At 36.6% G+C, this 19,056-nt stretch overlaps 1 protein-coding gene across 7 annotated transcripts in view; it reads right to left on the reverse strand.

The window, feature by feature from the left end:
- Positions 1–5,747: 5,747 nt before the first annotated feature.
- The window catches only part of FAR1 (fatty acyl-CoA reductase 1), an 80,731-nt gene continuing 67,422 nt past the window's right edge, over positions 5,748–19,056 (reverse strand). For all 7 annotated transcript variants that reach the window (XM_006142535.3, XM_014584752.2, XM_014584747.2 and 4 more), the window contains 3 exons: positions 15,285–15,414; positions 9,691–9,818; positions 5,748–7,586 (listed from right to left, as the gene is read on the reverse strand). In XM_006142535.3, coding sequence (XP_006142597.2) covers positions 7,424–7,586; positions 9,691–9,818; positions 15,285–15,414 — 421 coding nt within the window. In that variant the 3' untranslated portion in view covers positions 5,748–7,423. The remainder of the gene's footprint in view (positions 7,587–9,690; positions 9,819–15,284; positions 15,415–19,056) is intronic.

The raw sequence follows: 19,056 nt of genomic DNA on the forward strand, positions 1-19,056 counted from the left end.
CAATGGATCCCACATGGCTGACTGCACAGTTTGAGTCCTGGGCCCAGTGGCTTGAGAATTATGCTGGGCACATGTATATGCACGTCCAACATCCCACGTGACTGGAGGAGAAGGGGTTGTGATGTGGCCATCCTCTCTGGGTGATTTCTCTACTACCTTTCTCTTTCTGTAACAACTACACACACCCAATAGCAAAAACTTAAAAAAGAAAAGAAAAAAAAAAGAAAATGCTTAACAAATCTTTTTTTTTAACATTATATTTCAGGGAAGGCCTTTTCAATATTCTTTCTCTGATAGCAATTTTAATTTACAGAGTTTAGTTTCATGTGTCTTTCCTGACCATGCTTCCAAACCCCAGGAATGGACCCGTGGTTCGCAATTCAGGGGGCATCAGGATCACCTGAAGGACTTCCTAAAATGGATTGCTGGGCCCCACCCTGAGTTTCCAACTCAGCAGGTCTGGGGTGGAGTCAGAAAATTGCATTTTAATAAGTTCTCATGTGATGCCCATGTCTAATCTGGGGACCTTACTCTGAGAATCACACAAAACTGAAAAGCAGACTGCTCAGTCTGTGTGTGCCCTCCTCCACCGCCCCCCACTGGTACATGCACCCTACAGCAAAAACCTTAAAGAGCAAAACACTGATATGGTTCGTAATCTCACAGACTGACACCATACGGGTACTTTTTCTTTCTAAGCCAATTCCACTTAGAAAAATGTGTAATAAATCAGTTCATTTTAAGGATGAATCTATTCAGTTCATTTTAAGGATGAATCTATTTATATTTAACAGGACAGGGTGTGTTTGAGCTGGGAAAATCTTTAGTGTTCTGAGTATCTGTTGACAACCGTTCCAGAACCTGGACGGAATTCTAAGCATGCAAGACCCTGAGGCCACTTACCTCCCCACTCTTGTCTTTCCTTAGCATCTTACCCTTAGGCACCAAAAAATGCTCTCACTGCTCTCCACATTTCCCTCTTTCCACATGCTCTTCCTGATGCCTGGGTACTTCCCTATCCCAGAATTCCTCCAATCTGGCCTAAAAGCCCTTCTCTGAAATGTTAACTCACTCCTCCATGCTCACTGTTTTGTTTTTATCTGTCATTACATAGAGTGCTGAACTTGTGTTCACTTACCTATCAAAACACAAAACCCTAAAGAGAAGAGTGTGTCTAACAGGCACTCTCAGCATGTGTCAGATATTGGAATGCTGGTTTTAGAAATGGAGAAGTCAACAAAAGATATCTTGGCAAAACAATGTCAGAGAACCTCCCTGAACAGAACAGAAATGTCTGTAGTCCTATAATGAAAGATGGTATAGTAAGCAGGAGTGTGGGCTTTGTAGCTAGGCTACCTGAGTTCAAGTCCTGGCTCTACCATTAGCAGTGAAACATGGGGTTTTTTAACATCAGTTTTCTCAGTTACCGTATTCCTAGAACCTGGGTAATAGAGGTGCTCTCCTCAACAGAGGGCCACTGTAAAGCACACATCGGTTCTTAAATGGGAAATGCCTGGAGGAGTGCCTGGCGCAGAGCAAGTACTCAACGAATGTTAGCTAGTGTTATTTCACAGTGCAAAAGGTGCAAAGTTCTCAAAAAAATCATTAACCAAATTGGAATAAATGGCAGGGGCCTGTGAAAGACAGAAAATAAGGCAGGAAATTAGGCATTAAATATGGAAATATTGATGAAACAAACAATTTTCTAGGATGACTATTTTAAATGAAGCTATGCTTAAGTTCAGTTGTGCCTGATAAAAACAAAATTGAAGGGACCAGCAGTTAGCATAATGGCTATGTAGCTGGACTCCCATGTAGTCGACCGCAGTTCGAGTCCTGGTCCTGTTGGCTTAAACTCACGCCGGACGCATGTGCATGCGTGCCCAAGATCCCGAGAGAATGGAGGAGAAGGGATTGTGGCATGGCCATCCCCCCTGGGGGGGTGTGTGTGTGATTTCTCGCTTTCTGTCTCTTTCTGGCAAGCGCACGCGCCCTATAGCGTAAAAAAACAAAAACTCTCAAAAAAAAAAAAAAAAGGATAAAGATAGCTGTAATATCAGGTGAGTCATACAAAGTTGTCTTTATAGGAGCGGGCGGGTAGCATGGGTGAAGGCACCGGACTCCCACGAGGCCAACTGTAGTTAGAGTCCTGCACCTGCAGCTTGCTTTCTCATGTTCCTATTCTCTGTTTCTCTGGTCAAATTTAAAAAGTACTAAAATAAATAATTCTTAAAATTGTCTTCATAGACAGAAGACATAGGAGCATTTCATAAGGTTCACCCTAACACTTCCTAGTTACACCCTGCTTACAGGTGAAGGGAAGCTCTCTATGCTTTAATACAAGGCACAGGTGGTGACGCAGCATGTCCCATACAGAAAAGGTCCTGGGTTTGTATCTGAAACCTCCCTGAGCACACCGAGCATTTGTGTGTGATCCAGGCCAATGGAGTCAGAGAGATGGACTGAGGTGCGATGACTGTTGAGGACACCCCTATTCTGTCTCTCATGGAAGAGGTACATAAATATGAAAAATGAAAAACTACCAGATTGATACAAGAAAGCAAATGAGCTCTTCTGTCCAACAGAAAGAATAAGGGCATTGTCTTCAGAGCACCTTTGGAAGACACCTAATTCAATCTCATAGAGCTATCACACAAAAACTGAGTTAAATGTTTAGAAGAGAATCTTTATTTTTTTCAAGTTTTTTGCTATAGGGTATGTGTGCTTGCCAAAAGTTGGGGGAAAAAGCCAACTGGAATTGTGCAGCCAGCCATGTGAGATCTAGTGCCTTAACCACCATGCCACCTGTTTGTACCAGGAGAGACCTTAAGATAAATATTTTGAAGAAATAATAAGGAATGTTTGTAATATTTTAATGAATATTTTTTTGGGTGAAAAACCTCAACTTCCTCTCTTCCACTTGTATCAAATTATAATACCTATAGATATGTCTATGATCTCTGGCTAAAAAAATCCAAATAAAACCAAAAGGAAAACATAACCCAACTTATAGCCTTGTTCCTCTGAATCCAGGCCTACAATAAACATATTACATTTATTCTACTTTGCACTTTACTAAATAAATGTATTCTGTACCCATCTAAAATACATTTCATGCAAAGGAGCACGAATAATTTACTGATACTCTTTAATTTAAAAACAAAAAAGGAAGGAATTACTTATTTTTAAAAAAAGATGATTTATTTTTAATTTTATTTATCCATTCATTTATTTTAATTTGACCAGAGAGAGATACACAGAGAAAGAGAGACAAAGCAAGCTACTAGGTCCGGGACTCAAACCGTGGTCAACCATGTGGGAGTGTCTAGCACCTTAACCACCACGCCACCTGCTGGTCCCAGGAATTATTAATTTTTAAATAAGCTTTGAACAACTATACTTAACTGACAAAGATGATCTGTTAGGAATCTTAAGGGGATAGAGCTGTTAAGATGATACCCCCACATTTGGGACCAGCAGATGATGTAATGGTTATGTCACTGGACTCCCATGTCAACCAAGGTTTGAGTCCCGGACCCGGTGGCTTAAAACTCATGCACACTAGGCACATGTGCAAGCGTGCCCAAGATCCCAAGAGGAGAATGGAGGAGAAGGGATTGCGGTGTGGCCATCCCCCCTGGGGGGTGATTTCTCACTTTCTATCTGTCTCTCTCCATCTTTCTGGTGAGCGCATGCGCCCTATAGAAAAAAAACCTCTCCAAAAAACCAAAAAACAAAAAACTCATGCTGGGTGCATGTGTGTGCATGCTCACAGTCCCAAGAGTTGAATGGAGAAGAAATTGCGGCATGGCCAATCTCCTCTGAGAGGTGATTTCTCGCTTTCTGTCTCTGTCTCTGACTCTCCAGTGTGTGCACATGGTCTATAGCAAAAATAATCTCCTAAAAAAAAAAAAAAGAAAGAAAAAGATACCCCCCACTTAATAAAACCAATCTAATACATTTAATCACTAGAAAATGCTTCAAGACAAAATTACTAGTTCAATTAAGAATCATATAGCTTTTGTCATAGACTGTTAGTACAACTCATGTCTGTATCAAGTTATGTGGTACAGATTCCTTTCTCTAGTTACTCACAAAAAAGGTTAGAAAGTTTTCCTCAGAACAGAGCAGGTCGGTGCTGTTTCAAATCAAGGCTGGGAGTCAGCCTAGAAGAGGGTGCCTCCAAGGCCCAGTGCCCCCGCAGTCCTCGAAGTTCAGTTAACTGCTACTGTTAATGACTAATCCCTTAAATTGTACTCAGTAAACAGACACATGACTGCGAATGTACCTATGAATTAATAGAACATCATTGCAGAGGAAAGCAACTAAAGTCTAACAACACCTTGGCAGAATCCTGGTGCTATTTACAGAAAACAGAAAAACTGCCTCATTCTAACTAATACATAAAAATAATATTTTAATAAAGTATTAGTCCTGCCTCTGTGTTTTGTCTAAAATGCTACGCATATGACTCAGAATGAAAGAAAATTAGGATACAAGAATTAATGAATACACCTAAAAAAGACCCGAAGTATATGTAGGACTGCTTCCTATAATCCTATCATATTATAGGAAGCAGTCCTACATGGATAATTTTAGAATGTAAAAATACACTAAATACTATAATGGAAATATAGGGATTTGTTTATTACTTTTTGGTTTACAAACAAAGGCACCCAATAATGCTTCTATTTATTTCTTATAAAAAATTATCGATTTACATTTAAAACAAACAAGCAAACAAACAAACAAAAAACCCCCACAAAACAAAAAGCCCCAAATTGGTTCCTGCAGACAAACACAAAAAGGGGAGAAATTATGTTTTTTTACTCCCTGCTTCCAAGCTTTACTACACAGATTCAAAGAATGTTTGTTTATTTAATGCCATCCGTAAGTCAAAGAAATGTGGTATTGTCATGCTTCTCTGCATTGAGTTTTAGGACATATAAATGTTGCCAAGTCAAATCTAAATATAGTCACAATGACATAATTTACATATGCCAGAGTTAAGAGTGAATGCGGAGGAGAACCCAATTGTTTTACAATACAGCTTTATCAAATGAGTTAAGTGAAATATTAAGTATATTTAATGGACTATGCTGTTAAATACTGAGCTTGTGTAAAAATATATAATCAAATATAACTAAAAACCATACCTCGCAAATTTTAAACGATTTTTAAAATCTAAGTTTGACTTAAACTCAGTCTCATTGGTGGGCATTATCAATCTATATATTGGGTCATCAAAAAAGTCATGAAACATTTTTGCATAGAAAAACAGAAAAAATATATCATGACTTTTCTGGCAACCCAATATATATACACTCTTTATGCTGACTTCTAAAATGTCAAACTTACCAAATTTATTCATTAGCTTTCTTTTGACAACACAGTACTAAACAGACACACGAAATTAATGCAGTGGCCTCAGTACCCTCCCAGTTAGCATTTTGATTTTAAGGTTAGCTTACAAGAACAATAAAACAATTCAGAAGATATACACTCCCTATGCACTTCATTGGCCTGCCCGAGTTACACTGGAATTCTTAAGAGAGACAAAAAGACGATACATCTCATTCTAGGTATATTCAACAAAAGTATAAAAATCGTACAAAGGTTAGTATGTTTCAACACATTATGGAACTATGATTGGAGAGATGGAGTGTATATTGCATGGGCCACTTTAAATCAAAGGCATTATCATTTATTCCGTTTTCAGATACTGTCATGGTCTCTCACACCTTATATAAGATATGGTCCTAGACCTGAGATTTTATTATCATCCCAAAGAAAATACAGGTATTTATATACATATTTATTTTAAAATAATGTTTAAAAGTTTTACTACAGAAGATCTGGCTTCAACATGGAAGCATTTTCCTTTTCAAGATAATACACCTGCATGGAAGAAGGTAATTTCCTTTACATTTAGGTTTTTCACAATAGCAAAATAAAGTTCTTATATATTGCATTTAAACTGACAAAGAAAATTAACATGTAAAGTTCCATGTAATTTTTTTTGTATTGTGAACTGACCTCTTTAAACGTACTCAAGATACATTGCTAATAATTTAAATATAGTACAAATTGATCAGCTTAATTAGAACAGTGTTATGCTGAACAATCTGTTAAACCAAACGTGTTAAAACAGTAAGTAGAATTAACTACTAATATGATTTAAGGGAATTATAATGTATCATTAAAATATACATCAATTTTCTTGTTATTACTTATTTCTATAATGTTTCTCTTTCTAAAGGTAAAACCACATGCAGAAAAAAATAAATGGTATCTTCAAACTCATTCAACAGTTTGCTACTTTACGTGGTACGTAAATAAAGTCCTTTATTTAATTGTATACACATTATTTATGCATTATTTTATTTTTCTTAAAGAAATTCAGTTTTCAAGGTCAAAATTAGTATGTGTTTACACACATGAAGACATTTTCTTAATGTTATTACTACCTACAAATACATTCTTCCGTAATAATGCACTTTCAGTTGTCACTGGAAAGACAGTACAAGCCTTTTAAAAGTCCTATGAATAAAATGTATAAAGGGAGGAGAGCATAAGTATGGTGAATCCCTCCCACTCCCAGCTCCAACAGAGTCTCAAGAAATCCTCCTGTTTGAAAACATGAACAGAATTTCACAGGATTTTTATTTGTTCAAACTGTGGACAAGAAACATGGATTCCTATTCTTTTTGATACTAACCACTTTACTGAATTTGTTTTCACCTTCTTTCAAAAAGACGTAGCATGTATTGATATGATAAACCCAGTAGGGTCTTTAAAATATGTAGCCTTCTGATTATGAAAGTAACTGATTGCTTATAGAAAAATGATATGCTCCAGACATTTAATCAGAAAAAGAAAAATGAGAACATGTCTTTCATGTTTGATATCACTCAATAATTTACAGAATGATGTGAAAATGGTTTGGCTATAATTTCAATAAAACTAAAAAACCACTTCAACTGATGCAAAAAATTAAACATTGAAGAATCAAGCATCTACCACCTTAGCTAGTATCCCTGTCCAAATGCTTTCCATTGTACTGAATATTAGAATTAGAAATTCACTACATGTTAAGGCATATTTTAATTAATATGTTCCAGAATTGCACAGTTATACTGGTCAGTGTTCCTATTTCTTCACTCCTACCCTCCAGGGATCAAAAATGTTAAGTCAGGGTTTTGGTGGTTACTGTAGATTTGAGCTGGCGTACCACAGTGTGTTCACTAGGTTTTTTATGAGCACAAACACTAAAATGTTACATAAAGTGTACCATACTTTACTCCACACTCTGATCTAAGATGGTTTAATGTCTTGACAAAAGGTGAGATGACTTAAGTACATTTACATTTTGTGCATTTAGATCACCATATGCATAGATGTTCTAATGCTAAATTCCTGGTCTTCAGTATCTCATGGTGCTGGATGCTCGGAAGTAGGACAGAAACTTGTAACACAGACTAACCACAAAGTACCAGATGTTTCTTGCCATTTGTGATCTTGCAATAAAAATGCGCCAGATCAGGATCACAAGGATAGTATTGAAACCGTAACGTATGTTCCGCAGTCTGGAAGGCAAATCAAGAGACAGGTTAGACACTATTTTCTAGAATAAAATATTGTTGATGGGAGCTAACTAATGCTGTTCCTAATCTAATCAAAGTTCAAATCAGGACCAGCAGTTAGCGTAATGGCTATGTCGCTGGACTCCCATGTAGTTGATCATGGTTCACGTCCCGGACCCGGTGGCTTAAAACTCACGCTGGGCGCGTGTGCGTGCGTGCCCAAGATCCTGAGAGGAGAACAGAGGAGAAGGGATTGCGGCATGGCCATCCCCCCTGGGGGGTGATTTCTCGCTTTCTGTCTCTCTGTCTCTGTCTGTCTGGAGAGTACATGCGCCCTGTAGCAAAAACCTCTCAAATAAAAACAAAAAAAGTTCAAATCCATTTTAATTTGAAACAGCTCTTAAAGGACAACCTTCCCCACTGGCAAAGAGGAATGTGACGTGCTAGTCTGCTCATGTTTCAAAACATTCCACTAACTTCAGCAAACAGGGCAAGACAGAGCTTCAATATAAGAACAACAGCATAGAGAAAGTAGCTTTAAGTAACGGGCCAAAAGGGAACCAGCAGTTAGTGTAATGGCTATGTCGCTGGACTCCCACGTAGTTGACTGCGGTTCGCATCCTGGACCTGGTGGCTTAAAACTCACGCCGGGTGTGTGTGCATGCGTGCCCAAGATCCCAAGAGGAGAATGGAGAAGGGATTGCGGTGTGACCATCCCCCCTGGGGGGTGATTTCTCGCTTTCTGTCTCTATGTCTCTGTCTGTCTGGCGAGCCCATGTGCCCTATAGCGAAAAAAAAAAAAAACACCTCACCAAAAAAATAAAATAAAATAAAAAGTAACAGGCCAAAAGATGAACATTCTAGTGTGCTTGGTCACTTAATACAATACAACCCAGGCAAATACAACTTCCTTAAGCCTTGACTTCCTCATCTATATAAATGGCTACCCAGCAAACCCTCACAGAATTAGTGAGGTACAAGAAGGACAATAACATGAAGGCCCTGAGAACTATTATAGAAGTCATATGTTAAAAAAATACTCCAAATAAAAGAGATGACAATGTAGGTAAGAGATTACCTACACTTCTGATGGGACCAGCAGTTAGCGTAATGGCTATGTCGCTGGACTCCCACGTAGTCAACCGCGGTTTGAGTCCCTATAGCAAAAACCTCTCAAAAAAAAAAAAAAAAGAGATTACCTACACTTCTGAATAATGGGTTAGCAGTGATTTTTCTGAATTTTCCTTTTTAAAAAAATCTGTATGTACTATGTTTATAAAGAGACTAAGAAAATTATTACTCTGTTTTAGAAATAATGATTAAATTCTACATTGAATGGGTTGTTGGGAAAGTCATGACACAGTTTTGCATTAAAAAAAAAACAAAACAGAAAAAATACTCATGACTTTTCTGACAACCTAATATATTGTGGTATCTCTTCTCTTCCAAAGATAATCAGAGTAAGATAAAAAATTTTTAATTACTTAAAATTAAGTCTCCTCCAATTTAAAATATACTGTATTTTCTCCTAATATCTTTACTTCTTCACCAGCAATTTAAGGGACTATTATTATATATTATTACTATTTGATATAATATTATTGTTAAAATTTAATTCCAGTTGATCTTCGTGCTAAGAAATAAGTAAGTTGGGGCCAGCAGGTGCATGGTGGTTAAGGCACTGTACTACCACACGGTCAACCACAGTTCGAGCCACAGACCTGGTGGCTTACTTTCTCACCTTTTCTCTCTCTCTGGTAAGCACAAGTACCCTAGAGAAAATTTAAGTAATAATAATAAAGTAAAATTAAATACTGGGTTGTCAGGAAACTCATGACACATTTCTGCATAGAAAAATATAGAAAGTAAGTCATGAGTTTCCTAACAACCTAATAAATAATTCCAAAAAATTAAAAAAAAAATGTGAGTTGATGAGATACAACAATCTCAGGCCAAATCAGTACTATCATAGTTCCACTTCATAGGTATGCACTTTTCCTAAATATAATAGACTATTACTATATTTATGCAATATACCAGTTTATACAAAAGTTGTGTAATATTTCATATGAAACAAAAGATGCAATCACACTCCTGTAACACTTACTTGTTCAGATGCTTTCTAGCTGCAGGGAGGCCAGACATTTCTTCATTCAATACATATTTCTTAGTTCCCATGCAGTAGTTCTCTATGTATTCTGCCCAATGTAATTGCCGCACATCAATATTGAAGGTCTGCATTAACAAAAACATTATCCATTACTTTTCTGAGTAATTTTTTCTCAAAGAGCTAAAAATTCATGCTTTTTCTAAAAGCCAATTCCAAATGACATGACTACAAATGTTTAAATATAGTATTAATTTTTAAAATCTTATTAATGATCAGAAAAAAAATTCTCATTCCTATCATATACTTTCTACTAAACACAGAAACTTTTTAAAAGATTTTTGCTGCAGAGCACATGTGCTCGCCAGAGAGAGAGACAGACAGAGAGACAGAAAGTAGTGGGGGGGGTAGAGTGTGTAGCCACGCCACAATCCCTTTTCCACCATTCTCCTCTTGGGATTTTGGGCATGCACACACATGCACCCAGTGTGAGTTTTAAGCTACTGGGTCCAGGGCTCAAACTGTAGTTGACCTGATGTAGCCATCATGCCATCTGCTGGTTCCAACACAGAAATTTTTGAGAAGATCATCTGGGAACTCATACCAGCCTTTAAAGACGAAAATATTAAATGTAAGGAGATAGAACCTGTACCATTTTATTTTTAATGACAAAACACTCCTGTCTAAATAGTCCTGTGTATGTGTCACTACTTTATGCGTGTACTGATACATCAATTTCCAGTTCCTTCTAGGTGAAGTCTCTCTTCCTTTCTTGTATATCCTGCAGAGCATACAAATTAATTTTCGTAGAGAATACGTTGACATCAAAAGAAAGATCATGCCGGGGCAGGCAGGTAGAGTGGTGGTAAAGGCACTGGACTTCTACCTGGCTGGCCAAAGTTTAAGTTCCAGACCTGGTGGCTTGAAAAATCACACAGGGCATGTGTGTATGTGTGTCCAAGAATCCCAGGAGGAGAACTGGAGAAGGGACAACAGCATGCACCTCCCCTCCCAGGGGTGATTTCTCACTTTCCATCTCATGTGTCCCTGTCTCTCTCCAATGAGTGAACATATCCTATGACAAAAACATTAAAAAAATAAATAAATAAATAAATAAAAAACATTAAAAAAAAAAAAAGGAAGAAAGAAAGAAAGGACACATTGTGAAAACTGACTTAGGAGTTTAGATAACAGTTCCGAGACCATTTGATGAAAATGGTAGATAAATCCAGAAAACAAGGTTTTACAGAATGCTACGTCAAGAGGGCTATGCATTGTTCAAAGTTTCTCGGCACACAATCATTTTCTGGAGTGTCAAAGGGATTATTTACTATCACTTAGAAAAAAAAATCCTACTCAAATCACTAGAACATAAAAACACAGTAACAGTATATGGAGTCTTGACTTAACATACAGATATTTAAAGTATACATATGTGTAAATGGAGTCCCATGGAAGAGTGAAAATAAATGGAACAGAAGCAGGATATGCAAAAATAAGGCCTAGAAATTTTCCAAAAATTGGAGACATCAAGCAAGTCATACACATATCTAGGCATATGAGAGAAAGACAGAAAAAAACCATATGAATTCTCTCCAAAATACTAGACTGTCATCCAACTTCTCAATAGAAACAACTGAAGCTTAGACTGAGAGATCATTTCCAAGTGCTCAAAGAAAATAACTGCTAACAAAATATTCTACACCACTGTAAACACCTTTGAAAAACAATGGTAAAATAAAGATGTTCCCAGAACAATAAAAACGGAGACAATCTGACAATAAGAGACAACCTACTCCAGAGGAGGCACACTAAGGGTATCCTTTGCACAGAAAGAGAATGAGTACAGACTGAAGTCTGGAGATAGAGGAAGAAAGGAAAAGCCATTGCAATCACGTGAATGCTTACTGCATAGACTGTGCTACGGTAGGAATGAGTCCCCCAAAAAGCTCATGTTGGAAACTTAATCCTCAACGCAACAATTGGGAGATAAGCCCTAACGTGCGGTGTCTAGGTTGTGAGGGCTCCGCCTCATGAGTGGATGAATGCCAATTGTAATAGGGCTTGAGGCTGTAAGTTCAATTTCTTGTTCTCTCTTGCCCTCTCTTTGCCCTTCTTTCATAGAATGATGCAGAGAAAAGGCCCTCACCAGATGCCAGTTCCTCAATTTTAAACTTCCCAGCCCTCAAAACCACAAGCCAATAAATTTCTGTTCATTATAAGTTACTGACTCAGATATTTTGTTACAGCAACATAAAATGGACTAATATACATCACAATAAAAATGGCCCATGATATTTTTTTTAACTTTTTTTGGAGAGGATTTTGCTATAGGGCATACGTGCTCACCAGAAAAACAGAGAGAGAGAAAGTGAGAAATCACCACCACCACCCCCTGCCCCGAGGGGATGGCCACACCTCAACCCCTTCTCCTCCATTCTCCTCTCGGGATCTTGGGCATGCACGCACATGAACCTGATATGACTTTAAGCCACTGAGTCTAGGACTCAAACCACGGTCGACTACATGGGAGTCCAGCGACATAGCCATTACGCCAACTGCTGGTCCCAGTCCATGACATTTTAAATATGAATAAAACATGTAACAACACAGCAGACATGTGGTGGTCCTTTATTATCCATGAAAAGCAGAAGTATCAATTTATATTAGATCTTGCTAAATTAAGGAAAAGAGATTGTAACCTCTATAGTAACCACTATCATTACTGAAAAGAATATATTTCTATGTAACCAATATAAAAAGGAAAACATGAGACCAACAGGTGGCGTGGTGGTTAAAGCGCTGGACAGTCCCACATGACTGACCACGGTTTGAGTCTCGAACTTGGTGGCTTGCTTTCTCACGTTCCCTTTCTCTCTGTGTCTCTCTCTGGTCAAATTAAAATAAATAAATGAATAAAGAATTAAATAAAATAAATCTAAATATGTACATATATATATAAATGGGAAAACGAATTATAAAAATAACCTAGGCAAAAAAGAAAAGGAAAAAGGCCTTCAGACAAGTATAACAAGCACAAAACATTAAGAATTAGGTTTAAAGACAAAATAATCAGGATTTATGTTATGGACTAAGTACTCCAAATAAGGGTCAAAAATTGTCAGACTAAAAACAAAACTACAAAAAAACCTATATACTCATTACAAGAGAGATAGTTAAAAGATAAGGATACTGAATGGTTATCAATAAAGGCTGGAGAAAAACACACCATACATGTCTTCTAGCAATGTAGGAATGTATTTATTTGCCCAGGACGCCTCCACAGTATATTGGCCAATCTGGGAAGTCGTAAATAACATGCCAGTCTAGTTCTAACTTACATTTACATTATTATAAATGAGCCTGAGTGTCTTTCTGAATGATTAAGAATCATTTTTTAGAAACTGTTCATCTCTCTATCCCGTTTTTCAATAGTATTATTGATTTTCTTCACCCCTCTTTCCATGTATTTTATATAGTAGGAAGTGCACATTGAAATCATATTGAGCTACAACTACACAAAAAATGGCTAAAATGAAAAATTAAGATGCCAAGTGTTCCAGATAATGTGGAATAATAAGAAGTCTCATACATTACCACATGGAATGTAAATTTATACAACCACTTTGGAAAACTGGCATTATTTACTAAATTGAACATATGAACACCGTAAGACTCAGCTAATCTACTTTTAGGTATAGAAATATCTAGAATATATACATGGTCTATGCAAATGTGTGTATATGGGCATGAAGAATGTTCAGAGGAGAACTTTATCTAATAGCCAAAAACTAGAAATAAATGTAGAAGAATAAAAAAAATATCATTCATATAAAGTCAAAAATGGGTACAACTAACATTCGGTGTTAGAATTTGAGATACTGTTACCTTTGGAAGAAGAGGTAATGATTGCGAAAGGGCATGAGGGGGATTCTAGGGGATAATAAAACACTAGTTCTTTACCTGGATGCTCATTCTCTAGTAACCTACTGAGCACTGTCATACATGGACAGTGGGAAAGAGGAAAGCAAGGAATCAGCAAAAACCACAAATCCCTTCTGAGAATATCTGCAGGATCCAGGTGACTCAGACCTGCCACTTTGAAGGCTACAATAGGGAGAAAAACTGGCTATAAAGTGTCTGCCTTGTTAGTCTTACAGCCCGTGGAAAAGATAAAAACCCCAAAAGCCGTCTATACCTTCAGAGCAAGGATGAAAAAGTAAACTCTTCATACACACAAAGCAGGCAAACAGCCCACGTGAGGACTTCTGTCATGCAGAACCAGAAGAACAGACTAGATCTGTACTATCCCACGGCAGCTACACGCCACACGTACCCTACCCTCTGGGCACCTGAAGTGTGTAGCTAGTCCGAACTGAGTTACGCTAGAATATAAAATGCACATCAGGATTTTCAAGGGCCCATGAAAAATACAAATAGAAAATAAGACAGTCTTTCAATAATTTTTAAATTTTGATGTTTAAATGCTATTTTGTATGCTGGCTTAAATTAAAAATACAATTATAATTTTTAAAAAGTGGAAAAAATAAAAGAAGCTGGTACTGGGAAGATGAAAAAAAAAATTACCTTTGAGAAACTATTGGCTCATCAGGAGAGTCACGATGCATTTTTGCACAGAAAACCAGAAAAACACGTCGTGACTTTCCCAACGACCTAATACAAGTATGAACCAGTCCCACAATCTAAGGCCTGTATTCACCTGAATTCTGCTAAAAATCTAATCAGATATTTTAAAGTGGTCCTAACTTGTTAATACCACATGGCTCATTAGTGCTAATGGCTACCAAGTTATCAGTAGAAACAAAGGCAAATCTTTATTGGAAAACTGCAATTTCAATCTAGGCCTCAAAATATTCCCACGAAAATCGTCAAAAAATATGAATTTATAAGCAAGAAAGTAACAATAAAAATAAAATGCTATGAGTAAAACCCATAGCAAAATAAAATAAGCAAATCCTTTAGACGTTTGAATGATCAGAAACAAAATTTAAAACAATTATCTATAGCATGTTTCAAGAAGAAAAATTCTAGAAACTGTTTAAGAAATATCTTTAATAGTTGAAAAATAAGCTGAACTTCTTAAAAATGAAAATATAAGAACTGAAACCTAGGGCCGGCAGGTTGCATGGTGGTTAGGGGGTGCTGGACTCCCCACATGGCTGACTGCAGTTCGAGTCCCAGACCTGGCAGCTTGCTTTCTCACTTTCCCTCTTTCTCTCGTTCACTCTGACCCTCTCTGGTCAAATTAAAATACATAAGTAAACAAATAAAGTTAAATAAAATAATTAAAAGAAAAAGAAACCTAAAATTCAATTGGATGGTTTAGACATAGTTGACAAGTTACCACAGAATTTAAATAACCAGATTTCAAGCCAGAAACAGACACAAAATATGAAATTAATTAAGATTAAAGACCGAGAGAAGTTTATATGAGAGATTATTAATATATAGGCAATGGCTTTCTCAGTTAATTTCTCAGGTAATAGTTATAGAAACTATCTAATTATTCTTCAGGTTGCTAATGGTTCTCTGGTGTGCTACTTAATTTCTAATATAAAACAGAAAACACTTGCCTTTTTATCTTCAGGGTTTAGTTGATTCATTAACATATTGACATTGTCAGTATTCCAAACCCAAGAATTACTTGTGAAATATTCAAGAAACACCATAGCTTTGTGAAGACGAGTTATTGTTTTCATCATCCTGTATTATAAGAAAAATGGCCAGATTCATATTTTGCAGATTGAAAAAAATCCCATCACCACCCAGGGTACCAGTTTTCCCCAACACAGACAGTAACATTAAAATTATAATATAATTCAATAATATACCAAAACAGCAGAAAATAAGAATATTTCTGTATTTTGGAAGAACATTTCACAAATCTAAAATGATAAAAAAAATTTGGAAGCAGTTAATGATTTTAATATTGCCTAAATAGATTGCTGCTGATACATGGAATTAATTCTCAAAGCTTATACTAAGCAAGTAAGTGGATTTAATTAATATTCTCTTGCTTTTTATTCCTTAAACTATATTTGGTTCAGCAACATTTACTAAGATGTCCTATAAATTCATATACTGTGTTATATTATAATTTCAATTCTCCTGCATCACTGAAGCAAATAATACAGAAATATTCATTTGCCCTTCAGTCAACTCTATTTAAAAACAAACAAACAAACAAAAAAAAAACAACAACCAACTTTCTCTTTAATACTGATTGGCAACACTCTTGATGGTCCGGATGTGCTATAAAATCAATGACTCACGTGGTAAAAACTTTCTGAAACAGATACTCGACTGCCCATATCCCAACAATAGCCATCCTTACAGAAATAAGGAAGAGTGACACGGTTTTCTTTTTCAATAGAAAAATGGCATTAATTTTTTCTTTTAATATGTTATTTTCATATCATAGCTCAATGTAAGTCATTGATATTATAACACTAATTTGAGCAGTTATAGCTATACAATAAGAATTACTGATGATAATCAGAAAAAGGGAACAAAGAACCTTTTAAAACAAAACACTCAACAAAAATTCTAACTTCTAGAAACAGAAAAATAATTTGTGGAGAAATACTTTAGAAGAATCCTACTTATATTCCCACAATAAAGATTAGCAGTGTATGTACTTTAGAAAGTCTCCAAATTAGGAACTTTAGAAATGGGGAAATTTTAGAACATTAGCAGTAGCAGGAAGGGGAATCTAAGCAATTCTGGTAACATATTCCATACATTCAGAAAGAAACCCTGCATCCAGAATACTGGAAGAAAATAAGGCAATATGGACTATGCAAAGAAAAACTGTAGTTCATCCGAAGTAATTCCAAACTGAATTCCTTCACTAAACACACACACACAAACGCACACATAAATGATCAGGGGCTACATCTGAATGGGAATAGTTTATATAGATAGAAAGCATTTGGAGGAAAAAAATACACAACAGATGTGTAACTAAATCAATACATACTATCAGCCAGAAAATTATGCTCGAATCTCATCTTACACACACACACACACACACACACACACACACACGGTTTAACATTATCAATAATTTTCCAACATTTATCATATTAAGAAGTTTTTCTACCTAACTCCTTTTCCACCACCAATTCACACCTAATCTTCAGATTTAGTCAAGTGGCAGAATTACCCTAAAATCAATGCCTGACGCAAGCATTCAAAACATTATTGCAATAAAAAAACTGGAGGGAAGACAAAAGAAATTTGAACAGCTATATATGAGGTGACTTCAAAATGCTCATGGAAAACCAGGAAGGATTAAAAGATAAAAATAGGGTCAGATGGTGGCAGAGTGGTAAAATATGACACTCTGCAAGGCTGAACTCCATGGGAAGGTTGCAGGTTCACGTCCAGAGATGTCCCTGAGTACATCTGGGCATACAAGTGCCCATGATGACTGAGGTTGAGTAGATTATGAACAGGCACTGAGATTCAATTAAGCATACTACTCCTGTATCTCTGCGGCTCATGGAAGAAATAAATAAACTAACTTTAAAATGAAAAGGTTAAAAATAAAAAAGATATATAAACTCCATTTCTCAACATAAGCTCCATCAAGTTCGAGACACTTACAGAAGAGATGACACCAGCCATTTAGTCCCTAGAGAACCGAGGGTCCTGGGAATTTAATAATGTCAATTTACATTATTAACTGGAGAAAAACAGGTATCCTTTAAAGGCCATTTTAAGACTAGGGGGAAAAAAGCAGTCATAAGGAGCCAAATCAAACTGCAGAGTGAATGTCTAATAATTTCTCATACACTGTCTTACAAAATGCCCATGTTTGATGAGAAAAATGAGCAGGAGTACTGTCATGGTGGAAAAGGACTCTCTGATAAAGCTTTTAGACATTTCTCTGCTAGAATTTCAGTTCACTTTCTTGACACATTCTCACAGTAAGCAGATGTCTTTATTCTTTGGTCCTCCAGAAAATCAACAAGCAAAATGCCTTAAGCATCCCAAAAAACTGTTGCCATGACCTTTGCTATGACTGGTCAGCTTTTGCTTTGACTGGACCACCTCTTGGAGCCACTGCTTTGATTGTGCTGTCTTCAAGACTGTACGTAAAGCCCATGTGTCATCTCCAGCTAAAGTTCTTCATAAAGTCCCTCAGGATCTTGATCTCACTTACTTATAATTTCCATGAAAAGGTCTGCTCTTGTCTGTAACTGACATAGGCCTGACTGTCTTGGCATCCATCAAGCAGAAAAATTGTTCATTTTAATTTTTCATTCAGAATTGTGTAAGGTGAAACAACTGAGATGGTTCTGGTGTTTGCTACTGTTTCTGATGTTAATCTGTGATTCTTTTCAAGTAGGGCACAAACTAATTTTTTCCTTGCCAATTGATGAGGATGGTCTGCCGCTGTGGGCATCGTCTTCAACATCGTGTTGTTCTCTCTTAAAACAAGTAATCTATGCGTAATCTGCTGATTTCTTTGGGGCACTATCCGTATAAACTTTGTAAAGCATTAGTGATATTATCCAAGCTTCACCGTTAATTAGATGTTGGTTCTTGTTTCAATTTTAACAGAATTTATGTTACTCTGATAGGGGCTCTTTTCAAATTCATGTCTTATCCTTCTTAGTGCCTCAAACTAGATCCTGTGTAGATATGTTGTAATAAGTTAGTATGATTTTATTTTGGTGCAAAAACAAATACAAAATTCATGCATACTTTCATAATATGCATTGTTCATGAACTTTTTGAATATTCCTTACATATATGTGAAACTTACAGAACATTTATCAGGCAACAAAAGTACAAGGGATAAAAAGAAACTTTAAAACTTTATATCATCACTCTCTGGTTAAACATACCATAGAGCAGATGCTTGTAACTATACTGCCATGTAGTCTGAGTATTTATTTATTCTTTATTACAACAACCTACAAAAAATAATCATGACCCTTTAGAGTAAGGGAAGATCTTAACGAACATCCAATCCAGAATTTCTCAACTGCGGCACCAGAAGCATTTTGTCATGGAGGCTATCTTGTGCACTGCCCAATGTTTGGCAGCATCCCTGGCCCTCACTCACCAAATGCCAATAGCACTCTCTTCCCTAGTTGTGATAACTAAAAATATCTCCAGACACTGTCAAATGTCCCCACGTGAGAACCACACAGATTAAAACGATCAGGCTGAGAAGTTAGGGTGGAAAGAGTTAAGTTAAATAACCAAAAATAGGGATCAGCAGATGGCATAATGGTTACATTGCTGGATTTCTATGTAGGAAACTGCAGTCAAGCCCCAGACCTGGTGGCTTAAAACTCATGCTGGGTGCAGGTGTGTGCATACCTAAAATCC

Source organism: Tupaia chinensis, unplaced genomic scaffold (genome assembly GCF_000334495.1).
Source record: "Tupaia chinensis unplaced genomic scaffold, TupChi_1.0 Scaffold000077_1, whole genome shotgun sequence".
In the NCBI taxonomy this organism is placed as follows: domain Eukaryota; kingdom Metazoa; phylum Chordata; class Mammalia; order Scandentia; family Tupaiidae; genus Tupaia; species Tupaia belangeri.